At 35.5% G+C, this 26273-nt stretch overlaps 2 protein-coding genes across 2 annotated transcripts; both read right to left on the reverse strand.

Annotated features, from left to right (window-relative positions):
* Window positions 1-10217: 10217 nt before the first annotated feature.
* Window positions 10218-12466, reverse strand: LOC140862231 (uncharacterized). Its single transcript, XM_073265238.1, has 2 exons — window positions 12302-12466; window positions 10218-12194 (listed from the first exon to the last, which is right to left on the reverse strand). The coding sequence occupies exons 1-2, from the start codon at window positions 12464-12466 to the stop codon at window positions 10218-10220; spliced, it is 2142 nt and encodes a 713-aa protein (XP_073121339.1).
* Window positions 12467-20115: 7649 nt separating this feature from the next.
* Window positions 20116-20921, reverse strand: LOC140862232 (secreted RxLR effector protein 161-like). The gene is made up of 2 exons (XM_073265239.1): window positions 20730-20921; window positions 20116-20613 (listed from the first exon to the last, which is right to left on the reverse strand). The coding sequence occupies exons 1-2, from the start codon at window positions 20919-20921 to the stop codon at window positions 20116-20118; spliced, it is 690 nt and encodes a 229-aa protein (XP_073121340.1).
* Window positions 20922-26273: the final 5352 nt, after the last annotated feature.

The following is a 26273-nucleotide window of genomic DNA, read 5'->3' on the forward strand; positions in this document are numbered from 1 at the left end:
AGATTTTCTAGTGCAATCTATCAGAGGGATTAAATCTCTGTTCGTGGACCTGATTGAAGAACAGTTCGTCCATCAGTTCCTGGGAGATACAACAAGAGCAGAGTAATCTGTTGGTGTCCATAATCTCGATTCGAAATTGGAGGTAAAAATTTATAATTGTTATTTAATTTTTACACACACAATTTAATCGTAAAGTTTTGATACCCATTATGGAAACGTTCAATATAAAATTTTTAAACTTCCGCTGCACCGGGTATCAATTCTGATTGATCTGATCGCCGTTCTCCAACACGAATGGCGTAGTGAGTGCCGGGCTGGTCGGACTTTAATTTGACCACGAATGGCGTGGTAAGCGCCGAGCTGGTCGGGATTTAATTTGACCACGAATGGCATGGTGAGCACGAGCTGGTCGGGCTTTAATTTGAAAACGAATGGCGTGGTGAGCGCCGAGCTGGTCGAGCTTTAATTTGACCACGAATGGCGTGCGCCGAGCTGGTCGGGCTTTAATTTGACCACGAATGGCGTGGTGAGTGCCGAGCTGGTCGGGCTTTAATTTGAGCATGAATGGCGTGGTGAGTGCTGTGGGGACCTCGGGTTGCTAATCTCATCTTAGGGCAACTAATGATTAATTAAAAAATTAATCAAACAATTAAAAGATAATAAATCAAGAGCAGAAATTCTTTTTTTAAAAAAATTTTGGTCAGGATCGATCCTGGGAACTTCCAGGATCGATCCTGGGACTTTAGAAAAGTTTCTGCCCAGCATCATTTTGTGCCAGGATCGATCCTGTGAAATTTCAGGATCGATCCTGGAGCTCTGTTCTGAAAAAAAATAATGTTTCAGAAGAATTCTGGTGCTGTCAAATTCGTGCACCAACAATCTAATTCACCAAAAGCATGCTACAATATCTAGGAACATGCATATAATCATATATAACTACTTGAGCATATAATCATACAATTCTTACATCAAACAGATAACGTAAAAGACATTAAATCACAAGCTACACCAACGACATAAGTGAGCTTCAAGTCTCAATTCTTCTACTAGGTTTGATGTACTCTAATACATATTCGTTCAGCTATAAACCCGAGTTCTCACGTGCTAAATCTCACTCCCAAGCTGTAAATGTCATCTCAGACCAGCTCCTACCTCATCTGTTGTGATGCACACATACAAAACAAAACAACAGCCGGATAAACTCCGGTGAGAAATCATTCTCATTATAATCGACATATAAATGCGTTAAATAAATTCATATCTACTCTAAACATGTCAACTCAAGAATAGAGTAAAAATAACGCATATATCGACTCAAATTTCAAATTAATACTTCAATTTATATAGCGCGCTTATCTCAAGAATTGATTCTTATCACTTCATTGCCATCAAGATTCGTAAACGATCTTGACATGGATATCCATCTATCGTAGCCATTTCGGGCTAGAAAATAAGGTTAACCGCAACCTTGGCATAGAATCAATTCAATATACAATCATATCGACTCAAAATCAAAGATCCACTACCTGCGATGGATCGACAACATCAAATATAATCAAAACATCTCAAGTATGTGATTTTCGCGGGCCAACTCAAGAATAGTCGTTCTTGAGTTTCAAAGTCCCTAACTCGTGATGTCGTCATTATACCTTTCATTCTCGAGTTTGTCATGTTCCACCTCTGGATAGAAAGTACAACAACTCATAGCAAATCTGCTCATTCAATATCAATCAATTTTCAATCAAATTCACGTCAATCTTGATCACTTCTTCTTTGGTTTCAAGTTGAGGTTCTTGAGTCAATAGTCTCCTATTAAACTCTGAAACATAGCATAAAACATGCATATCAAACTTCATTCTATTCAATCATTTCAGAATCGAATCAAAATCATCAATATAAATTCAATCAACATCATTTCAAACTTCAACTTCTTCTTATTCGGTACAACTCGGAGTCGTGAATCGTTAGCCTTCGAAACTCATCTAAAACTGAGAAATAAAAATGCTATATCATCGATAACATTTCAAACAATGTCTTATATCAGTCATAGGCTATCAAAACGATCCAAAAACACGAATCGACGGCATAGCGATTAAAAATCGGTAACCGACGAAATATCGAATTCGAAGCTAACTTCTTTATCTTCTTACCAACTTCTAATCAAGTCATATCATTCATACTCCTCATATCAGCAGCTATAATCGTATGCTAACAATACAAATACATGCTGAAATACTCAGAAGTTCATATAACAATAAATCATCATTCTGGTCTCGACAACGAAACACATATAAGATCAAGAACATGAAACGATATCAAAGTACTGATCTCTGCCAAATTTCATTCTTCAAAACATGCCGAGATGATTAAATACTTACATCAAATTGAAGGCTTCGTCGCAAGAATTCCAGAATTCTTTTCGGAATCGAAATCGAACGATCGGATCAAAAGTTACGGGGTTTTGAACAAATCGAAATCAAAAGAAATGAGAAGTGTCGACTTGCTCTGTTCTCCTTCCCTTCCTTTCTTTTCTACTTGCACGTAAGTGTGCTGAGTAATCCATTTTCAATTTAGATAATTTCAAACAATATTGCAATTTAGTCCCTCAAGTCTTCATTAATTGCAATTCAGTCCTCGGCCTTCTTTTAATTCAATTTCAATCCTAAATAATTTAAGAATATTAGAATTAAAATCAAAACTCTAAATATTCCAAAAATTAAATAGACTTGGATTAAAATGAAATAAATTCAGATTAAATCAATAATCCTGGCCTTTTGCACTTTAGCCCTTCAAACTTTGATATTTGCAAATCAACCCCTGATCGGGTTTCATCTTCAAAATTAATTTTCTTTAATTGCCGAAATATGGAATTTAATCTCAAATTCCATAAATATGCAAATCGAATATTTATTCTTTTAATTTAAGAATTCTCGAAATTTAAAATCTCAAAATCCGAAAAATTCTACATTAAATATTTTCGGCTCGGAAATTAAATCTATAATTTCTTTCACTTCTTAAATCAATATTATCCCATAATATGGAATTTAATTCTCAAATCCCATAATTAATAATTCAATATTTTCGGGCCTTACAATTCCTCCCCTCTAAGAAATGATTTCGTCCTCGAAATCACATTCAATCGAACTATTCAATCTGATAGACTGAATGATTATCTGAAGTGATTCTCACTTCAATTATCCAATTCTAATCTTCGTATCTTATCTCTTCATCTCTTCCTTTGTACTTTAATTCACTGAAAAGAATTCTCTTTGAGCTGTTTCTTTCTTCAATCAAGGATTTGTCGACTAATCGACTTAAATCAGAATCTTTTCAATATCTTTCTCATCTGATGAAAGTACATAGGAAAAAAAATCGAATTGATACTTCCTTCACATAGATACATGGAACAAATCAGATCCATCATATCAAGCTGACCAAGAACATCATCAATTCTGTCTACCAATCAGTCAGAGAAATTCAACTTCATTGAAAACTTGTTTTTCTTTGAATATCATTCGATGTTCTGTATAGAACATATATCAATTCTCTTTGAGCTGTTTCTTTCTTCAATCAAGGATTTGTCGACTAATCGACTTAAATCAGAATCTTTTCAATATCTTTCTCATCTGATGAAAGTACATAGGAAAAAAAATCGAATTGATACTTCCTTCACATAGATACATGGAACAAATCAGATCCATCATATCAAGCTGACCAAGAACATCATCAATTCTGTCTACCAATCAGTCAGAGAAATTCAACTTCATTGAAAACTTGTTTTTCTTTGAATATCATTCGATGTTCTGTATAGAACATATATCAAGTCTACGCTGTCGTTCAGTTCATCGCTTCAAGATCAGTATTCAACTTCATATTTTGAATCTGTAAATTCAACTCTGCTCTTTCTCTATTCTGAATTGAATGATGTTTCAACAATAACTTTTCTACTTAACAAATCAGTTTCAGCTTCAAAAGTTATATCTATCATTCAATTACTAATTCTAATAATTCTTCTCTGTTTGCATTTCATACAGATTCATCTTCAACATCTTTGTGTCTCTCAAATCAAATCTGATCTGATATTGACAAATCATGTCTGGTCTGATGTCATATACCTCAATAGTATCATTTCAATACAAAGAAATCGGATTTCTTTTCATCATATCATCATAGCATTATCTCAAAATCAACTCGATAGCTGTTACAGGAATTATAATTATCAAGTGGCAACACATCAAGTCAAGTAATATCGAATCAGGTATTAAAGTTCTGAGAATATTCTCAACATCTGGAAAATCGACTCAGATAACCCATCAATCGAAGAATGGTATAATGCAATCACATATAACCAACTCTCAGAACATCAGTAAATCAATTGATGCCACATTCTGTCGAATAAATCTAAAGTCTTAATCCTGACAATAGATTTTAATCATTCCTGTAATTTCATCATATCTCTATCTTTTTCACAGATCTGAATAGATAGTTGTTATTCATATCTCATACAGTGTATTCTACAAATTTGATTAGTCTATTCGGACTATCTAGTAATCAGAGTATATGCTGTATTCACAGATTTCAAAGTATTCAAAGTTGTTGATAATTAGTATCATGACAGATAAAATTCATTTTCGAACTTCGATTCATCTTCTCTGACTATTCTTCCAATTCAACAATAATATTTTGTACCTTTACCTCAAAACGTACTCAAAGTCTTCTGATCATTTGTATTACAATTTCATAGTAAACCCAATGTTTCAATCTGAAACATTATTTCGTGGCTTACTGTTCTTATTGCAACGAATCTAATAACAATTCAGTGATTTGATCATACAAACAGATTATACAGTAATTTCAATAAATCATAACTACCACCTGTTTACTTCATCTATACTGTTTCATCATGGTAGTTTCGCAAAATATTCTTTCAAATCATAATCTCATTTCAATTTCTGGAGTTTCCAAACTATCACTTAACTCATCTGGTCAACGATTTTCAAATTCATCGGAAACTCTCTGTACGTTTAACTTCGAAAACGTACTAATTCTGTTACTTCTATTTGCTTTATCGTCTGATAAAACAATTATCAGATGAATATTGAATTCATTGTTGTGCAATTCTTCAAATTCTGATATCTCTTTTCGGAAATATCAGGCACAATCAAATAATCAATCATAATAAAATTCATTTATTCTGATTTGAGGCTTCAATTCATATCTCTATATTGCATTCTGTATTGAATTCTCATAACTTCAGTTTACTTTCTGTGTTTCTTTTATCTTCTGAACAGGTTTGGCTTACTTTCAATCGCAAATCATTCTGATTGGTGATATATTCGTCTCAATATTAAAAAAAAAGACACAGAAATCTGAAATCAATTCATCAGATGTCTATTTCATTTCTCATTTCTATCTCCAAATTACTGACAATTCATGTAATCTAACCCAAAAATTATGGATCATATTCAAATTCTTCTATCAGTTACAAGCCAAAAATCTTAAAATATGCTGAAATATCATTAAAGGATCAATAATTCTCAAAATCAAAAAAAATAAATCAAGATTGAGAAAGTCCCTCAATCAAGGTCATCCAAAAATCAAAACTTCTGGATAACAAACTCTGCACAGTGAAAACAACTCACTTGCATCTCATAACTCCGAATGAGTGAATAATTCAGGCGCCATGAATACTCAATATCAAATATTTCAAGAATCATATCTCCATTAATGTATCGATCCAGCATAATTAAAGAAAAGACTCAATTGCAACTGATTTTCATAACATCTTCTATCTTCTAAACCTCAACATCAATATTCAGTTCATAATCTCATCAAGTCGGTAATTCATAAATTCATCAATTCATCAATTCACTACTGAGTTCCAGTTCACAACTTAAACTAACATCGAAAAGCTAATTAGCATACTTATCAATGCTAATTAGCTCTTGAACATATCTAGTGCATCGAATATACTGATTTCGGAATATTTCTATAATCAAACATCATATAGTAAACCGAAATCACAGAATCTTAATTCGAGATTCTATATCATATCATCATATTCATAAGCACATTATGTTCTTACTGATCTAATTTCATCGCTTCTTCTCATTAATTCTTCTGCAAATCTGTATTCAATTATTGCATCATCATCCATCATGCAACATAAACAGATATCTCAAATACGAACACAATCATATTCAGTTTCATTTCTTCAAAGCAAGATCATGTTCAGTCTTATTTCATAAATTCAGTAGTTCTATTCTTCAGTTCCATTCACAAATTCTCTTTTCTGATACAAAGGTGATCATATCATAAGCTTTCAGCTATCATGAATCTATTGCACCAATAATAAACAGGTCAAAACAAAATAAATCTGTTATTTGCAATTTCATTCTCAGGTGCAATTTCATTATGATCCTCTGTATATTTCTGGAATAGAAATTGTAGCTAAATATGTGTCACACACTATGGCATGTCTACAATTTCATTCTTTCTGCCTCATCATTCAAATTCAGTTCTCTTAGCCTTATCTATGTCTTTCATAAAATGTTTCAATCGTCAACATTTAGTCAGACATAATCCTCGAATCCAAGCCACAACTAATAATTCAATGTTGAGCTTCTTCATCATCATCATCAACAATTCAAGAATTGTAGTAAACTTGAAAATCAAATAAGGCATTCTCCAAGATTCAAAATATTCAAAATATTCGACTTCTAATGGGTATATTTGTCTTTCTGATCATTTCTATCTGTTGTGGCAAAGAACTATAAACAAAAATCATGTTCTCAGCACTTACCAACAAATTAATATACCTCTGTTCTTTCATCATTTTCTCCGTCAAAATCTATCAGCTGGTTGCTAGGTCTTGAAGTTGGTAGACAGTCGATCTGATATAATATTCATCTGTATCTGTCAGGTATTTGAACAACTGATCAAGTACTTCAGGCCAACTTCTACCTGCAATACATCTATTCATTTGCTGATATTCTGTTCTGTTCAATCAGAGATACTTCTTTCAGCTGAGCAATAATACACTTCTGTTCAATCTGACCATACCATTCTGTTCAGTCTGGCCATACTATACTGTCCGTCTGGGGTGCTTACATCACCCAAAGAACACTCTTCTCTTCGATTCTGGGTGCTTACATCACCCGGGAAAATTCTTATAATAACATCGATAAGAATTCAAAAATTTACAAATCAGTAAATTAATCAGTTCAATTTCAAAAGTAAGATCAATAGCACATGCAATTTATTAAATCATCGAATCAAATACTGCATAATCATGCAATACTATAAATGCATGTGTCTCACTCTACCCCGCTCAGCTTCTATCTCAGTTCCAGAACCTAGTCTCTGATATCACCTGTTGTGGGGACCTCGGGTTGTTAATCTCATCTTAGGACAATTAATGATTAATTAAACAATTAATCAAACAATTAAAAGATAATAAATCAAGAGCAAAAATTCTTTTTTTAAAAAATTTTTGGTCAGGATCGATCCTGGGAACTTCTAGGATCGATCCTGGGACTTTAGAAAAGTTTCTGCCCAGCATCATTTTGTGCCAGGATCGATCCTGTGAAATTCCAGGATCGATCCTGGAGCTCTGTTCTAAAAAAAAATAATGTTTCAGAAGAATTCTGGTGCTGTCAAATTCATGCACCAACAATCTAATTCACCAAAAGCATGCTACAATATCTAGGAACATGCATATAATCATATGTAACGACTTGAGCATATAATCATACAATTCTTACATCAAACAAATAACGTAAAAGACATTAAATCACAAGCTACACCAACGACATAAGTGAGCTTCAAGTCTCAAGTCTTCTACTAGGTTTGATGTACTCTAATACATATTCGTTCAGCTATAAAACCGAGTCCTCACGTGCTAAATCTCGCTCCCAAGCTATCAATGTCATCTCAGACCAGCTCCTGCCCCATCTGTTGTGATGCACACATACAAAACAAAACAACAGCCGGATAAACTCCGGTGAGAAATCATTCTCAGTATAATCGACATATAAATGCGTTAAATAAATTCATATCTACTCTAAACATGTCAACTCAAGAATAGAGTAAAAATAACGCATATATCGACTCAAATTTCAAATTAATACTTCAATTTATATAGCGCGCTTATCTCAAGAATTGATTCTTATCACTTCATTGCCATCAAGATTCGTAAACGATATTGACATGGATATCCATCTATCGTAGCCATTTCGGGCTAGAAAATAAGGTTAACCGCAACCTTGGCATAGAATCAATTCAATATACAATCATATCGACTCAAAATCAAAGATCCACTACCTGCGATGGATCGAAAACATCAAATATAATCAAAACATCTCAAGTATGTGATTTTCGCGGGCCAACTCAAGAATAGTCGTTCTTGAGTTTCAAAGTCCCTAACTCGTGATGTCGTCATTATACCTTTCATTCTCGAGTTTGTCATGTTCCACCTCTGGATAGAAAGTACAACAACTCATAGCAAATCTGCTCATTCAATATCAATCAATTTTCAATCAAATTCACGTCAATCTTGATCACTTCTTCTTTGGTTTCAAGTTGAGGTTCTTGAGTTAATAGTCTCCTATTAAACTCTGAAACATAGCATACAACATGCATATCAAACTTCATTCTATTCAATCATTTCAGAATCGAATCAAAATCATCAATATAAATTCAATCAACATCATTTCAAACTTCAACTTCTTCTTATTCGGTACAACTCGGAGTCGTGAATCGTTAGCCTTCGAAACTCATCTAAAACTGAGAAATAAAAATGCTATATCATCGATAACATTTCAAACAATGTCTTATATCAGTCATAGGCTATCAAAACGATCCAAAAACACGAATCGACGGCATAGCGATTAAAAATCGGTAACCGACGAAATATCGAATTCGAAGCTAACTTCTTTATCTTCTTACCAACTTCTTATCAAGTCATATCATTCATACTCCTCATATCAGCAGCTATAATCGTATGCTAACAATACAAATACATGCTGAAATACTCAGAAGTTCATATAACAATAAATCATCGTTCTGGTCTCGACAACGAAACACATATAAGATCAAGAACATGAAACGATATCAAAGTACTGATCTCTGCCAAATTTCATTCTTCAAAATATGCCGAGATGATTAAATACTTACATCAAATTGAAGGCTTCGTCGCAAGAATTCCAGAATTCTTTTCGGAATCGAAATCGAATGATCGGATCAAAAGTTACGGGGTTTTGAACAAATCGAAATCAAAAGAAATGAGAAGTGTCGACTTGCTCTGTTCTCCTTCCCTTCCTTTCTTTTCTACTTGCACGTAAGTGTGCTGAGTAATCCATTTTCAATTTAGATAATTTCAAACAATATTGCAATTTAGTCCCTCAAGTCTTCATTAATTGCAATTCAGTCCTCGGCCTTCTTTTCATTCAATTTCAATCCTAAATAATTTAAGAATATTAGAATTAAAATCAAAACTCTAAATATTTCCAAATTAAATAGACTTGGATTAAAATGAAATAAATTCAGATTAAATCAATAATCCCGGCCTTTTGCACTTTAGCCCTTCAAACTTCGATATTTGCAAATCAACCCCTGATCGGGTTTCATCTTCAAAATTAATCTTATTTAATTGCCAAAATATGGAATTTAATCTCAAATTCCATAAATATGCAAATCGAATATTTATTCTTTTAATTTAAGAGTTTTCGGAATTTAATTCTCAAAATCCAGAAAATTCTACATTAAATATTTTCGGCTCGGAAATTAAATCTATAATTTCTTTCACTTCTTAAATCAATATTAGCCCATAATATGGAATTTAATTCTCAAAACCCATAATTAATACTTCAATATTTTCGGGCCTTACAAGTGCCGAACTGGTCGGGCTTTAATTTGACCACGAATGGCTGTTTGACAAAAATATGTCATTTTCTCATAAGTAATTTCTAACATAAATCTCAAAAATTAAGAAAAATAACAAAAAGGACTACTACTACTATCAAATTTAAAAAAAAAAAAAAATAACTCAAAACCCATTACTCCTAAGAGGTCGAGTAATTCCCCAAATCTGGTCGAGACTCTAAGAGTAATACTTCTTCAAGTGTTGAGAATTCCATGGCCTTTTCCCTCTCTTTCCTTGGGCGTTTTCCAAATAATAAGCGGCCACTCCTGCTTTCCCTATCACCTTGAAGGGTCCTTCATACTTTGCATCCAGCTTCCCTCTCTCTCTCTCCATGGTGTTGAATTTTCCTCATAACCAAGTCCCCTTCTTGAAAGGCTCGAGGGTAGACCCATTTGTTATAGGCTCGGGTCATTCTTTTGCGATAAGCTGCCAACCGAACTACTACTCTAGCTCGATTTTCTTCAATCAGATCCAAATCCATGGCCCTTAATTTATTGTTGTCAGGGCCGTAGGCTATTATTCGAGCGCTTTCTTGTCCAATCTCGGCGGGCAGAACTGCTTCAGTCCCATACACCATATTGTACGGTGTCTCGTTCGTCCCGATCCTTGTTGTAGTTCGGTAGGACCATAACAAATATTGAAGTTCATCCACCCATTTTCCCCGAGCTGAATCTAACCGGGTCTTGAGTGTTTGTACAATAGTTCTATTAGTAACTTCTACCTGCCCGTTACCTTGGGGATAAGTGACAGACGTAAAAACTTGTTCAATCTTCATCTGCTTGCACCAAGATTGGACCTTAGAACCATAGAATTGTCTTCCATTGTCTGATATGAGCCTGCGTGGTATTTCGAACCGGCAAACAATATTTTTCCATAAGAAATTTAGCACTTCCTTTTCCGTGATTTTTGCCAAGGGCTCAGCCTCGACCGACTTTGAAAAATAATCAACTGCTACTAATAAAAATTTTCTCTGACCCGTACTGACTGGGAAAGGTCCAACAATGTCCATTCCCCATTGATCGAAAGGACAAGAAGCCACTACTGCTTTCATAAATTCAGCGGGCTTCCATTGCAAATTAGCATGTCTTTGGCAATTATAGCATGAGTGGACCAGGGCAGATGCATCTTTCCTCATAGTGGGCCAGAAGAAACTGGCTAGGAGAGACTTCCGAGCTAGGGCTATACTGCCCAAGTGATTTCCACAACAACCTTCATGTATTTCTCGTAAGACATAGTTAGCTTCGTCCGGGCCGAGACACTTCAGAAGAGGTTGAGAGAATGACATCTTGAAAAGTATTTTATCAACCATCACAAAATGTAAGGCTCTTCTTTTAATTTCCCGGGCCTTCTTGTTGTCGTTCGGGAGCTCGTTCTTAGTTAGGTATTTGTGTATGTCATACCTCCAATCCCCTTCCAGTACATCCGCTATTATGTCATCTAGACTTTCAAGTTGAGATATCATTTCTTTTCCCTTCAGTCTAGGCTCAGATGGTTCCCCTACGAAACTCGCAAGACGGGCCAAGTGATCGGCCTTTGTATTTTCAGTCCTCGGGATCAATTCCATAATGAGTTCGGTAAAGTCTTCCTTGGCTTTGTCCAATGCTTGAGCATATTTTATCATCTTTTCATTCTTGGTTTTGAACTTCCCCTTACTCTGTTGTATGGCCAACTGTGAATCTGAATAAAGGGTAGCTCGGGATATACCAAGATTCCGAGCAGCCTTTAGTCCGAGCAAGAGTGCTTCATATTCTGCTTCATTATTAGATGCTCGAAAATCCAACCTTATTGAGATGTTAGTTTCCTCACCCCAAGGTGATACTATCACAATCCTGACCCCGCTTCCTGTATGACAAGATGATCCATCTACAAATATCTTCCAATGGTCTTCTTGTTCTAACTGGACAGTCTCTGCTAAGAAGTCAGCTAGGGCTTGAGCTTTGATAGCAGTTCGGGGCTCAAACTTTATATCATACTCAATTAACTCTGTAATCCACTTGATCAATCTTCCCGATGCATCTGGGTTGGCCGCAAATTTTCCCAAGGCGCTATTGGTAAGAACAGTGATCGGATGAGAGAGGAAATAGGGCCTTAGCTTTCTGGCTGTAATGACGAGGGCCAAAGCTAACTTTTCTCTTGTCATGTAGTTAATCTCTGCTCCTTTCAAGGCATAACTGACGAAATAGACAGGTAGATGATTCACCCCCTCCTTCCTGACCAGGACCGAGCTAGCAGCTCGGGGTATGACAGCTAGATACACAAAGAGCTCTTCTCCCTGTACTGGTTTGTTCAACACTGGTAGCTCTTTTAGATATGTTTTCAACTCTTGAAAAGATTTTTTGCTTTGTTCATCCCACTCAAATTTTTAGTTTTTCTGAGTACTTTGAAGAAAAGAAAGCTTTTGTCCGCCGATCTTGAGATGAACCGCGCCAGTGCGGCAATCCTTCCTGACAGCCGTTGGACTTCCTGAATTTTTTTGGGTGACTCCATAGAGATAATGACCTGAATTTTTTCCGGATTAGCTTCAATTCCTCTCCTGGTGACCATGTACCCCAGAAATTTCCCGGTTTGAACCCCAAATGTACACTTAATCGGATTCAACTTTAGTCGATAATCATGCAATGTCTGGAATGTCTGAGTCAGGTCGGCAATGAATTGTTTAGCTGTTCGGGTCTTGACCAGAATGTCATCCACGTACACTTAAATATTTTTGCCTATCTGTTGTTTGAACACTTTGTCCATCAATCTTTGATAAGTGGCCCCAGCATTCTTGAGCCCAAAAGGCATAACCACATAGCAATAAGTCCCCGCGAAAGTGACAAAACTCACTTTATTTTGATCTTTATTGGCCAAGGGGATTTTATGATACCCCTGATAGGCGTCCAGGAAGCACAACAACTCGTGCCCGGGCGTAGAATCTACCAGCTGGTCTATTCGGGGCAAGGGATAGCAATCCTTTGGACATGCTTTGTTCAGATCACGAAAATCTATGCACATGCACCACTTGCCCGAAGATTTGGGTACCAGTACTACATTTGATAACCAGGTCGGGAAATATACTTCTTGAATGTGTCCAGCTTTCAGAAGTTCCTCAACTTGTCATTGAATCACAACATTTTTTTCGGGCCCGAAGTGTCTTTTCTTTTGAATAATAGGGCGGTAATCCCGCATAACATTTAGCCTATGCTCCATTACTTCTCTTCGTACCCCCAAGAGATCAGATACAGACCATGCGAAGGCGTCTTTGTTCTCCATTAGACATTGTATTAATTGCTCTTTAAGAGAGGCTTCTAACGTCCGAGCTACCTTGACCGACCCAGTCGGAGGGCAAATCAAAAATTCTTCGCACTCTTCTTCGGCAGTAAGAGGGGTATCTTCTTCCAACAAATTTACTCGTTCCCGACCTACAGGTCCGGGTCGATCATCATGATTAATTTTGACTGCTTTTTGTTCTATCCGTACCTCTTCTACATAGCACTTTCGAGAAATCTTCTGATCTCCTTGAACCTCGCCCACTTCATTACCCATAGGAAATTTGATCTTTTGATATAGTGCTAAAGACACGGCCATGAATGTAGTCATGGCTGGTCTTTCCAAGATAACGTTATATGCTGATGGTGCATCCACGATAATAAAGCTGACAATCCGTGTTTTACTTGTATGGTCCTTGCCCAAAGTGAGCGGCAAATTGATCAATCCAGTAGGTCGGATGGCATGACCCGTGAACCCGAACAATGACGTCACCACTGGTTCTACTTTATATTCTCCCAAATCCATCTGATTTATTGTCTCTTGGAATAGTACATTGACTGAGCTCCCGGAATCCACAAAAATCTGGGCCACATCGTAATTGGCGACTAGAGCTCGAATAACCAGTGCGTCATTATGAGTAGTATCTGACAAGCCTTTAAGATCATCCGGGCCAAAGGAAAGGGTCGGGCCTGTCCTAACAACCTGGTCGGTTATCTCCATGTTGCTCAATTTTCGACTGCTTGTCTTTCTTGCCCTATTGGAATCTCCATCAGTCGGTCCCCCAGATATCATGTTCCTTCTTTAAAAGTAGCTTTGATCATAATCTAGATTGCTCCAATATGAATCCAAGACATTGTCTTTACTACTTCTGCTTTTAATTTCTGTAATTCCTCTCGAATTTCTTCAAAGGAAATTAACTGCATCTCAATTTGATTACTGGTTAATTCCATAGGGATTGTCATTTCTCTTCTGGATACCTTATAAATCAAATTATGTCTTCTTTGTCTTAGCTCTAGGTTTCCTAAGACTCTTTCAACTTGTCTTGCCGAAAATCCTTGGTACTTCTGTAATGTTGGATTTTCTCTCATAATCCTTTGGACCATATTATGAGATATCGTAGTTTGACTAAAGAACTCAGCCAAACTTTCATGTGTTTAATGCCGAAATACTTCCTCTTTACTCTGATTCTGATTCATCCTCAGAAACATCTTGACTAAACAATATCTCTTCTTCGTAAATGCTTTCATCTGAGGGGATATCCTCAAATTGATATACTTGGACTAGATCTTGAAATAAGACTGCATCATCCATATCTGATGTTGCTTCAAAGAGTTTCTCTTGATTCAAACCTTCGTTTGAAGTCATCTTTTGTAAAAAATCTTCTCCTCAACAAAGAAAAATATGAATTAACGAATAATATAAAGTCTGAATAATTAACCTAAAGCTTTGATACCATTTTTGCGGATAATTCAAGTACCATAATTGAGCACAAACATTGCATAAATGAAGTACATAAATGCATAAATTGGGTACAAGAATTAAACATTGGATTTGACCAAGTTTGGTGATCCTAGGGAGTTTTAAGAAAAATTTTTTATTGTAGGGATTTATAAAAAAGTTAGGTTTGAGTTTAGGGATTTATTCACAATTCACTCTAGATCTTTTCATTTTTCCATCGAATATTTTTTTTTTTGTTCCAAAAACTAAATGATATTTTTTGGGGCAACGTAGTGAAAAGTGTGTGATCGAATGATTTGTGACTTAAAATCTATTTGACGTGTTTGGATTTTGATCGTGATATGTTTTTATTCTTTACGAAATGCATCGTGTTACATATTTGTGCAATTTATAAATAAATAAAAATTTAATATTATGGTTATGTTTGTCTGGAATTAAATCTACAATAAATAAATTTTAGATAATAATTTTTTTGAAAGGTAAAATTTTAGATAACAATTGGACTGTGAACAAAGTTCACTATAATGTTATGTCAACAAATTTTATTACAAGTATTTATATATGAAAACAATCACTTTGGTTCGGTATAATTTTATCTAAAATTGAACCAAACTAGTTTTTCGATTTGATAGATTTTAAAATCATCTAAACTATACGAATGATTAAAAACCTATCCAAATCATGTGATTCGGTTCGATGGAAATTCGATAACCCTCAAGATATTTATTTATGAATCAAATATACAAATGTATAATGATAAGCAAAAACTACTAGACGATTTTACGAATTAATTTTCTATTCGATGCCACACATGAACATGTACGTATTAATTTCATGTCAAAAATATTATTTTTCAATATAAAAATGAATCGAGTTGATCCATCTTACGAATATAAATATCTTATATCGTATCACAGAAAATCTACTCATAATGAATAATATGACGCGATTTAAGTTACAAATACTATTAAAACAATTGAATTTTCTAAATTAGATCGATCGATGGACAAAATATATAAATGGCAATTTATTATTTTGGCACCACTCTAAATGCAAGTTGTTTGAGAGAAAACTAATTTAACCTTATTACAAAAGAATGAATGTATTATAATCGCCGTAGATGGCAATTTAAACTAGTCATTTTCAAGGTATAAATGTGCTCATTAAGCTGCTCCACGAATTTATAATTAAAAACAAATTAACAGACACAAAATACAATTGCACACGATGTGACATGGAAATTTTAGGCACCATGTGATTTTTCTTTTCAAAATATTTTTTTATTAAAAAAAGAAAATAATAATATGAGTTTTCACAGGGGCAATATTCCATGGGTATAAAAAAAATCCGATTTTTGATGCTTAATAACCAACCATATGTTATTTTCTGTGATGGACAAACTTTCTTTTTGTTTGCTTGTGTTTTCCTAATAAATTTTAGGAAAAATTTTGGTTCTCGTCCTCGATCTGCCTACCTACAATTTTGGTTATCTATGTTATCAAAATTTGATCTTAATCATGCATGCATCTTTCATTAATATTTGGTAATTTTATTTTTAAAAAAATTGTGCAAATGTGGAATTACATAAGTCGATACCACATTGGAAAAATGTATCAAAATTGCAAAAAACAAATAGTGAATTAATGTTGAAATTCGACAAAATATATATATAAAAATCCGTAAAAAGACAATTTTTATTGTTTGATATTGCATTGCTTTTGTAATGAAATTCTGCAATTTTAATAGTTCGGTTATAGAACTACCAAAAAACAAAATAGTTCGGTTATAGACTTATAGTTTAGAACTTTAGGCTTTGTTTGATATTACCCGGGAACAATTGGGTAGTCGGTGTGGACGATTTGCTCGGTTCGGTAATAGGAGCTCCGACAAGCAGAAGCCAAATGATCGGGTAGTAAGTGCTGTGTTTATACAGGTTTTGCACACACTCAAACAAAAGCGAGTTAGTGGGATGTCGAAAGATTTTCCAACGTGATCACTCTGATGCTTAAATCAAAAAAAAAAAATGTATACACTTGTTGTGTGGTATTAATAGGATTCCTGAATGGAGGGCTCCTCCAAAATTCTCGAAAAATGGCCACGACAGTTGATCGTGGTCCGTGTTATAGGCATACTTTGAGACGTGGCAACGTGAGGGGGACACGCTCTTGAATTGTAGGTGATATCGGTTTAAGGTATTTTGACTTAGTCTTCGAATCTCAGCAGGCTGTCTGATCACCTTTTTTCTACTTACCACCCTCCCAAGCCAGGTAGGGATGGCAACAGGACGGGTTTGGTCAAACCCGAGACCCGTCCCGCCGATCCGTGGACCCGCCCCTCCCCGCCTCGTAGACCTGGCGGGTCCAATCCGGGTTAGACCCGTTGGACCCGCCAAATTAAATATAATTTAAATTTTATTAAATGAAAAATTAAAAAAATTAACAAATCATCATTAAATTTATTTTTAAAATTTATATTAATAATATTTAGGACAAAAAAATATTTCTATAAGTTAAAATATATCATTTTTATTTAATTAATAATTAATAACAAAAGAAAAATCATAACAATATATTTTCATATTAAAAATATCATAATATATTTAAATTATTTAAATCCAAAAATATTATAAACTCAAATTAGGGATAAAATATTGATTATGTAATATAAATAATATAATTATATATTATTAATATATATATATATATACATGTATATTTTATATTTATATTAAAGTATATTTAATATATATATTTTTGGCGGGGCGGGTTCGGGGCGGGTCCGGCCAAATCTAGGACCCACATGTTGACCCGCTTGGTCGGGTCTAAATCCGCCCCGCCGGGTCGGGTTCAGTGCGGGCCGGGTTTAGACCCGACCCATTGTCATCCCTAAAACCAGGTATCTCTCCCTGCATTCGGGCCCTCGCCACCCTTTCTTTGGGGTACTCGGTGACCGGGGTCTAGGGTGTCAATTCGGGTGGGTCGGGTTGACGAAAATATTTTAAAAATTTATCAACCCGAACCCGAACCCGAACCCGAACCCGACTAACCTTATCAACCCGAACCAATTCGATTTTATTTTATTTAAATTTTTTAACAAAACAGTTAAATAAAAAATCGAAACACATAATAATATAGTAATATTTAATTTAATCACATAATAAGAAAATCTAAGCTTATATATAATTAAAATTTGAAAGTCTAGTTGTAGAAAATTTAAAATAAATTATTTTAAAAAATAAAAATTATACAAATTAAACATTAAATTACGAAAATCTATTATATCAATATACAATAAATTTTTTTTCAAACATACAATATATAAAAATGTAACAAATCTTTCTTAATTTTGTATAATAATAAAAAAAAATTGGATTAACCAACCCGATTAATTTTTTCGGGTTAGCTTTCAGGCCAACTCGATTCGACCCGAACCAAAATACCCTAACCCTAACTTGATATTTTTTCGATCGACTCATATCGAGTTGATGAATTGGGTTGAGTTTAAACACCCCTAGTCCCCTACTGAGTCCTCCACCTCTCATTCCCTGATTTCTCATATCGGCCCGGATTCGGTGATAACTTGAGATGTTCCCACGTATTAGTTTGGTTCCCTTTTCATGGAAATTTTAGTTCAAAAGTAAGTCAAATATTGTTTGAATATTTTTTACTTTCTTCTCAACAATATAATTAATCAATTCCTATAAAATTTATATTGTATCATAACATGCTCATGTAATACATTTTTGAATTCTTTAATAATAAAAGCTTAGGCTACGTTTAGACGTGTTTTTAAAAAACGTTTTTAATGTTTTATAAGTATAAAAAATTTAAAATTTGTGTTTGGATAAAAAAATTTAAAACCAACTCGAAAAATATTTTCTAAATGAACACTTTTAAAGAATATTTGAAAGATGTTTTTGTTTGTTTTTTGAAAAACGCGCGGCACACAACCACGAGAACCCTAATTTTTTTCTCCTTGTCTGTCGCGTCGCTGTCGTCTCCATGCATTTTCTCGGTATTCGCCGGCACTTTTTGTTGGTATATTTGTTGGAAAAAACTTGAATATGACAGAAAAAAACAAGAAAAGAATTCAACAGTTGAGGCTCATGTTGAACACGATTTCCTTAAGAATATTTTGCCCCGCACTTGGTGCTTACGGTGTTTGACAATCTTCTCCCAAGATACAACAAATTCTACTTGTGAATATAGCACTATATATCACAAGTTCTTACAATCAAAAATGATATGAACTCTCTTTTGTAAAAAAAAAAAAAGAAAAAGAAACAAAATATGTGAAGAATATATTTGAAAATCTGAGAATCTGATTATCTATATCAAAAATGATGTTTGATTCTCATATTTATATTGTTTATATGTAAAGACAAAACTTTTCACTCATGTGGTATGTATTTTGGTAAAAATAACTGACTAAAGTCACCAAAAGAAGTTAAAATATCAGAAAATTCAAAAAAAGGATGCAACTTTTCGTGTGGCCAGAAGCACCGGTGCAGGGGCGCAATTGCGCCACCCTTTCTTTCCTGGGCAAACGCCCAGACAGCATGACCAGTGCAGGGGAGAAATTTTCTGCGCCCCTGCACCTCAATCAAAATTATTTTTTTTCCCTTTTTTTCCCGAGCTTCTCAATCATTTTTCCTTTTTTGAACTTCCTATTGCTTAATTTCAATTCATTAAGTACAATCAAATTATCCAACAATCCCCCAAATGAATGAAATTAATGCATGAATGCACATGATGTCAAAGAGAGTTCACACGAAAATTCAGTGCATCAGGAGAGGTAGCTTGTGGCTTTGAACCTTCCGTAGGAGAATACTATAGGATTTACTAGGCCACGAAGTGAACATGATGTCTTGAACTTCTTGGCGGTTTGTCTAAACCCAGACAATAGTACCTACACAATGACTTTTCTTCATTTCTATTGTTTTCCGGTTGTGTCCGTTTTAGCCATGGAACACATCTTGGCTTCATAAATGTTTCATTGAGGCGGCCCGTCCTCACACTTACATAGGTGGTCTCCTATGAAAAGTATCCTACAGTACTTCGCCTTTTCCATGCAAGAAACCATTAAAAGTTCAAACTTAACCTCACTACATGTGTAGGCAACAACAGTCTACGTCCTAGGAATGAGTTGGAAAAAATTCCAAAGTGTTTACTCAAATTCTCATAATTTAGTTGTCACATTGAACCAAGATTTTGGGATCTCCAATCAACAAGGTTGGGTTACCACTATGAGAGCTTTATGTTGTAGACTTTAAGCCCATTTCTCTTGACAAGTTGTACACTTGATCTCTATTCAATGCTTTTGTAAGCAAATTTGCTAAGTTATCTTTTGATTTTACGTAATCAATTGTGATAACTCCATTTGAGATCAATTGTCGTACAGTATTGTGTCTTCGACGAATATGTCGAGACTTACCATTATACATAGCATTATGTGCCCTTGCAATTGCCGATTGATGTCACAATGTATCATAATTGCAGGCACTGGCTTTGACCAACAAGGAATATCCTCCAGAAAATTCCTAAGCCATCTGCTTCTTCTGCGTCTTTATCAAGTGCTATGAATTCAGATTTCATTGTTGATCTAGCGATGCAAGTTTGTTTGGATGACCTCCAAGAGACTGCGCCACCATCAATACTAAAAACATAGCCACTTGTGGATTTAAAGTCTTTGGTGTCAAAAATCCAATTTGCATCGATGTATCCTTCAAACACCGTAGGATATCTTGTGTAATGCAATCCATACTCCAGAGTGTGCCTTAGGTATCTAAGCACCCTTGTCAAAGCTTTCCAATGAACCTCATTTGGATTACTTGTGAATCGACTCAACTTGTTTACTGCACAAGCAATATCAGGTCGAGTACAATTCGTGATATACATGAGGCTTCCAATAATTCTGGAGTATTCCAATTGATAAATTGGTTCTCCATGATTATTATTCAAGTGGACTCTCATATCAAGAGGCGTCTTTATAGGGAAACAATCATAAGCATTAATTTTTTTCAAAAAACGGTCTCAACATAATGAGATTGAGACAGGACTATCGCCTCAGAAGCCCTAGAGATTTTAATCCCTAGTATTACATTGGCAATGCCCAAATCCTTCATATCAAAATGTTTCGTTAACATTTTCTTTGTTGATTTTTTCACTTCATGATTACTTTCCATTATAAGCATGTCATCAACATAAAGACATACTATGACATAAGAGTCTCTTGTGCCTTTAATGTAGACACACTTGTCACACTCGTTTATTTTAAATCCATTTGACAGCATTGTAGTATCAAAATTTTGATGTCATTTTTTAGGCTCTTGCTTCAGCCCATATAAGGATTTAACGAGTCGACACACCTTCTTTTCTTGACCCCGAACAACAAATCCTTCGGGTTGATCTATATAGATCTCTTCTTCCAACTCACCATTCAAGAATGCTGTTTTGACATCCATCTGGTGTATCTCAAGGTTATGCAATGACGCGATTGCAATGAGTACACGAATGGAGGTTATTCATGACACTGGTGAATAGGTATCGAAAAAATCAAGGCCTTCTTTTTGTCTATATCCTTTAGCCACCAATCTAGCCTTGTATTTTTTGACTGTTCCATCGACTTTGTACTTTCTTTTTAGGACTCATTAGCATCCCAAAGTCTTGGTTCCTGGTGGAAGATCAACCAAATCCCAAGTGTGATTATGCAAAATGGACTCCATTTTGATATTGATGGCTTCTTTCCAATATGGAGCCTCAGGGCTAGACAACGCATCTTGTAAAGTCTTTGGTTCATTTTCTAGAATGTAAGTAAGAAAATCTGGTCCAAAAGACTTTACGGTTCTAGCTCTTTTACTCCTTCGAGGTTCATCTTTATGGGCAGAACCTCCATTCACCATTTCTTTAGTTCTTTTACTAAAACTAGGATCATTATTTTCAGAATTGTCTGTCTGTTGACTAGGAAATTTTTCTTGAGTAATGTTTTTACTTGCCAAATCAATTAGACCTCTATTAGTATTCGGTTCATCTCCTTGAGAAGAACTTTCATTTGGCATTTTTTTTATTCTTTGACTATATGTGTCATATTCCCTCTTTTTGCAAGGAAATACGCTTTCAAAGAATACTGCATTTCTGGACTCAATAGTCATCTCATTGGTCATTCCAAAAGTTTTAGATTTGTGCACTATAAATCTATAGGCACTACTATTAAGTGCATATCCAATAAATATGCAGTCAACCAGTTTTGGTCCTATTCGCACTTGCTTTGGATTTGGTATTTCAACCTTTGCCAAGCACCCCCCACACTTTGATGTATTTTTAAGAAGGTTTGTGGCCTTTCCACAATTCATATGGTGACTTATCATTTTACTTGTGGGGAATCTTGTTCAGTATGTGATTGGCCGACAATATTGCTTCCCCCCACAAGTTTTGAGGTAAGCCCGAACTTATCAACATTGCGTTTATCATTTCTTTTAGAGTTCGATTTTTCCTTTCGGCAATCCCATTAAATTGAGGTGAATATGGAGCAGTAGTTTGATGTATAATTCCCAAGGATGAGCAAAACTCATCAAATGGAGCTCCATGTTCTCCTCCTCTATCACTGCGAATAATTTTTATTTGCTTACCAAGTTGATTTTCAACTTCGGTTTTATAAGTTTTGAACGCATCAAGTACTTCATCTTTACCTCTCAAAAGATATACATAACAGTACCTTGTGAAATAGTCTATGAATGTTATGTAGTATTTCTTTCCTCCTCTTGTTTGCAAAAATTTTAAATCCCCAATGTCGGAGTGAATCAATTCAAGAGGAGTTGTACATCTTTGAATAGAATGAAAAGGCGCTTTGGTCATTTTTGCTTCAACACATATTTTGCATTTATGTGTTGGATCAATTTTGTACTTTGGCAATAATTCCAAATTCATTAAACGTAGCAAAGTATTAAAATTTACGTGTCCTAAATGAACATGCCATAAATCAGAACACTCAACCAAGTAAATAAAATTATCAATTCTTTATTTCCATCAATCTTGAACCGCGATTACATTTAACTTGAAGAGCCTCTCATAGAGATACCCCTTTCCAACAAAATGACCATTCTTGGTCAGTACAAACTTATTCGATTCAAAAACCAGCCTAAATCCATGTTTCACTAGTGATGACCCCGACACCAGATTCTTTCTTATTTCAGGAACATGTAGCACTTCAGCAAGTGTCACTTACATTCCAGACGTCATCTTCAAGACGACTTTTCCAACCCCCACAATGTCCGATGTGGCAGAGTTTCCCATAAACAAATTTCTCCCAGAACTTGGAGTGTATGTGGAAAACATCTCCTTATCGGAGCATATGTGGCGGGTAGCACCCGTATCAACCTACCAATCGTTTGGGTTGTCCACCATATTCGTCTCAAATACAACTACAGTTAAATCAAGTTCAGAAAAATTAAAAGGTACCGACCTTTCTTGAACCATGTTTGTTTGTTCCTTCCTTTTCTTTGGGCGTCTACAATCTTTTGCCATATATTTTGGTTTTCCGCAGTTGTAACAATTTTCTTTAAACTTCTTTTGATACTTCGATGGTTGTTGTTCATTCAAAAATTTCCTCTTCTTCCCTTTGTTGCTCGATTCCACAATATTAACTTTAGCAGCCATCTTACTTGTCTTGTTCTCAGTAGCATGGTTATCTTCCTCAATCCTCAGTCTTGTGATCAGATCTTCGAGTTTCATTTCCTTTCTCTTGTGCTTCAAGTAATTTTTGAAGTCCTTCCACAAAGGAGGGAGTTTCTCGATCAATGCAGCAACTTGAAATGACTCACTTAGACTCATCCCTTCCGCATGAATCTCGTGCAGTAATACTTGTAGTTCCTGCACTTGACTCACTACAGATTTGGAGTCTACCATCTTGAAATCTAGGAAACGTCCCACAATGAATTTTTTAAGGCCAGCATCCTCCGCTTTGTATTTCTTTTCAAGCATCTCCCACAATTCCTTTGCAGCTTTGACTTGACAATACACATTGTATAATGCATTGTCTAGTCCATTCAAAATGTAGTTCTTGCAAAGGAAGTCGCTTTGGTTCCATGCGTCTGCTGCGGCCCTTCTACGAGGATCGACTTCATCTTCAGGAATGGAAGGAGGATCTTCTTTCAGAAATCTTGCCAGACTCAAAGTTGTGAGATAAAATAGCATCTTTTGTTGCCATATATCTTTTGAAGTCTGCACCATTAAATTTTTAAGTTTTTTCTCCATGTGTCGCAGGATTGTTCGTCGTTGTAGATGATGATGCCATCTTCAAGTTTGTTCAAAAAATCTTCTTAAGCTTGTTGTTATATTTGTTGGAAAAAACTTGAATATGGCAGAAGAAAACAGGAAAAAAAATTCAACAGTTGAGGCTCGTGTTGAACACAATATCCTTAAGAATATTTTGCCCCGCTCTTGGTGCTTACGGTGTTTGGCAATCTTCTCCCAAGATACAATAACTTCTACTTGTGAATATAGCACTATATATCACAAGTTCTTACAAACAGAAATGATGAACCCTCTTGTAACGCCATGTTTTATCTTAAATGAGTTTATTTGAGTTAATCAGAGATTACAGAGTTCTCGAGCCGGTTTGATTTTGATCAGGGTCCTTTTTGCAAATTTTGGAAATTTTAGGGACTAAAACGCAAATATTGATTTTTATATATTATCTACACATGGATTTTAATTGGAGAAGCCTTCATCTTCCTCTCCAACCGTGAGCCTCCATTAGAGCTGCCCCTTTTGAAGTTTTGAGCTTTCAGATTTCCTTCCGAGCTCGATCCGGCCGTTGGAATTTATTTCTGAAGGCAGATTATTGATCACTGCAGTGAGAGCTCCGTTATACCGTAAGTATTTCTCCGATCGGATATGTTTTGTTTTTCAGAGGTTGTTAGAATCGATTTAGATTCTAGTATGTTGTTCTTGGCGGAGTTCTGATCGTTTATTATCTGTCGGTTTTGAAATAGAGCGACGTTCGTAATTGTTATGATTTTTGGAAGCCATTTTCAAAAGTTTGAGTTTTGAGATTTGTTGGGTTTGTCTTGTTGTTGTTGTATTAGCATTAAATTGAGTTGATATCGGTATTGAACTGTTGTCTGCGTTGCCGGTTTGTTCAGTTATAGCCGTTATGCCGTCGGTTTGAGTTTTGGAGTTTCGAACCGTTTTAAGTTATGAACTTGGCTTGTAAGTTGATCGTGTCTTTTGATCAATCATATATTGTATTCGTACAGATTCGTTGGAGTTGTCGAGCCCTGTGTTAGCAGCATTTGATCGTCGAGAGTTGGACGAAGAACGGTAAAGAGATTTCCATGAATCGTTGATTGTTGTTTAGGTTGTATAGTCGTTGATACAATCTTTTGTTGTAGCTTTCCAGAAGTTGGAACTACTGCCTTGAGAGGTAAAAGCAGTCATCGTAGCGGGATAGCATACTCGGGACTGTTGGTTCTCGAGTTTCCCTTTTTAAATCACATATTGCATCGATACTTGTTCTAGCATGAGAAACTTGTATTTTGTTGATTGATTGAGTTTTGTTATGTGGCTTATGTTTATGTTTCTGTTATGCATTCATCTTGAGCCAATCTTATTTTCAGCGGGCAGAACCGCCCTTTTTGTTTAAGACGTTTGGGAACTATGATTGAGTGGCCTGGGACGTAGTCGTTTCGCCTAGTGCTAGCATACTCATTATGGTTGCTCAAAGTCTAGAGGAGTGGGATACGTGGCACCACCTCGATTGGGAGAGTCGGTGAGTTGTTACGTGATCTCATCCTCGTGATCCCAAAAGCACTGTAGCAATCCCTTGTTTATCAGAATCGATATCCTGGTTTTTAAAGACATGCATATCATTAACCTTGACTTGAATACGTTGTCTTGATAGCATGTTGTTTATTTATTATTTGATATGTTGCTTTTACTGGGATTATCATTCTCACCGGTTATCCGGCTGTTGCTTTGTTTTGTATGTGTACTTGGCAACAGGTGGGGCAGGACCAAGTCAGAAGAGGCATGGTTAGCTTCTAGGGAAAGGTGTAGAAGTGAGACTCGGTTTAGAAGTCGTGTCGGCATGTCTACCTAGTTTATGTTAAAACATGTTTAGATCTCGAACTTCGTTGTTTATGTTGTATCGATTATGCGAGCTCCTCGATTTCATGTTATTTCCATATGCATAGTTGATAGACTCTAGAACTTCATGTATTAATTGGAGATGGTATGTTTTGATGCATGATGGTATATTGAATGTGTGAGATTGAGTTCAGCTAGCTTCTGCTGTTCTTTTTGCCATGTTTCTGTCCTCGCTCAATCTGCAATATTTTGCAGATCGAGCGAGAGAATATGTTCAGTCCTCTATTTTAGGATTTTTGTGTTTCGCTCGATCCGCAAGATCTTGCGGATCGAGCGAGGGCTATTTTGCCTCGGACAGAGGCTTGAGATTTTTGGCTCGCTCGATCTGCAAGATCTTGCAGATCGAGCAAAGCACTGTTCATTTCAAAAAAAAAAAACTTATTGCTTTTAATCTTGGTTCTTGATTTACTAATTGTTTTTTAATACCAAGATTAGTTGTTTAGAACCGAGGTCTCACATTAAGTGGTATCAGAGAGTTAAGATTCTTGGTCGAACTAGAG

Source organism: Henckelia pumila, chromosome 4 (genome assembly GCF_033568475.1).
Source record: "Henckelia pumila isolate YLH828 chromosome 4, ASM3356847v2, whole genome shotgun sequence".
Taxonomy (NCBI): domain Eukaryota; kingdom Viridiplantae; phylum Streptophyta; class Magnoliopsida; order Lamiales; family Gesneriaceae; genus Henckelia; species Henckelia pumila.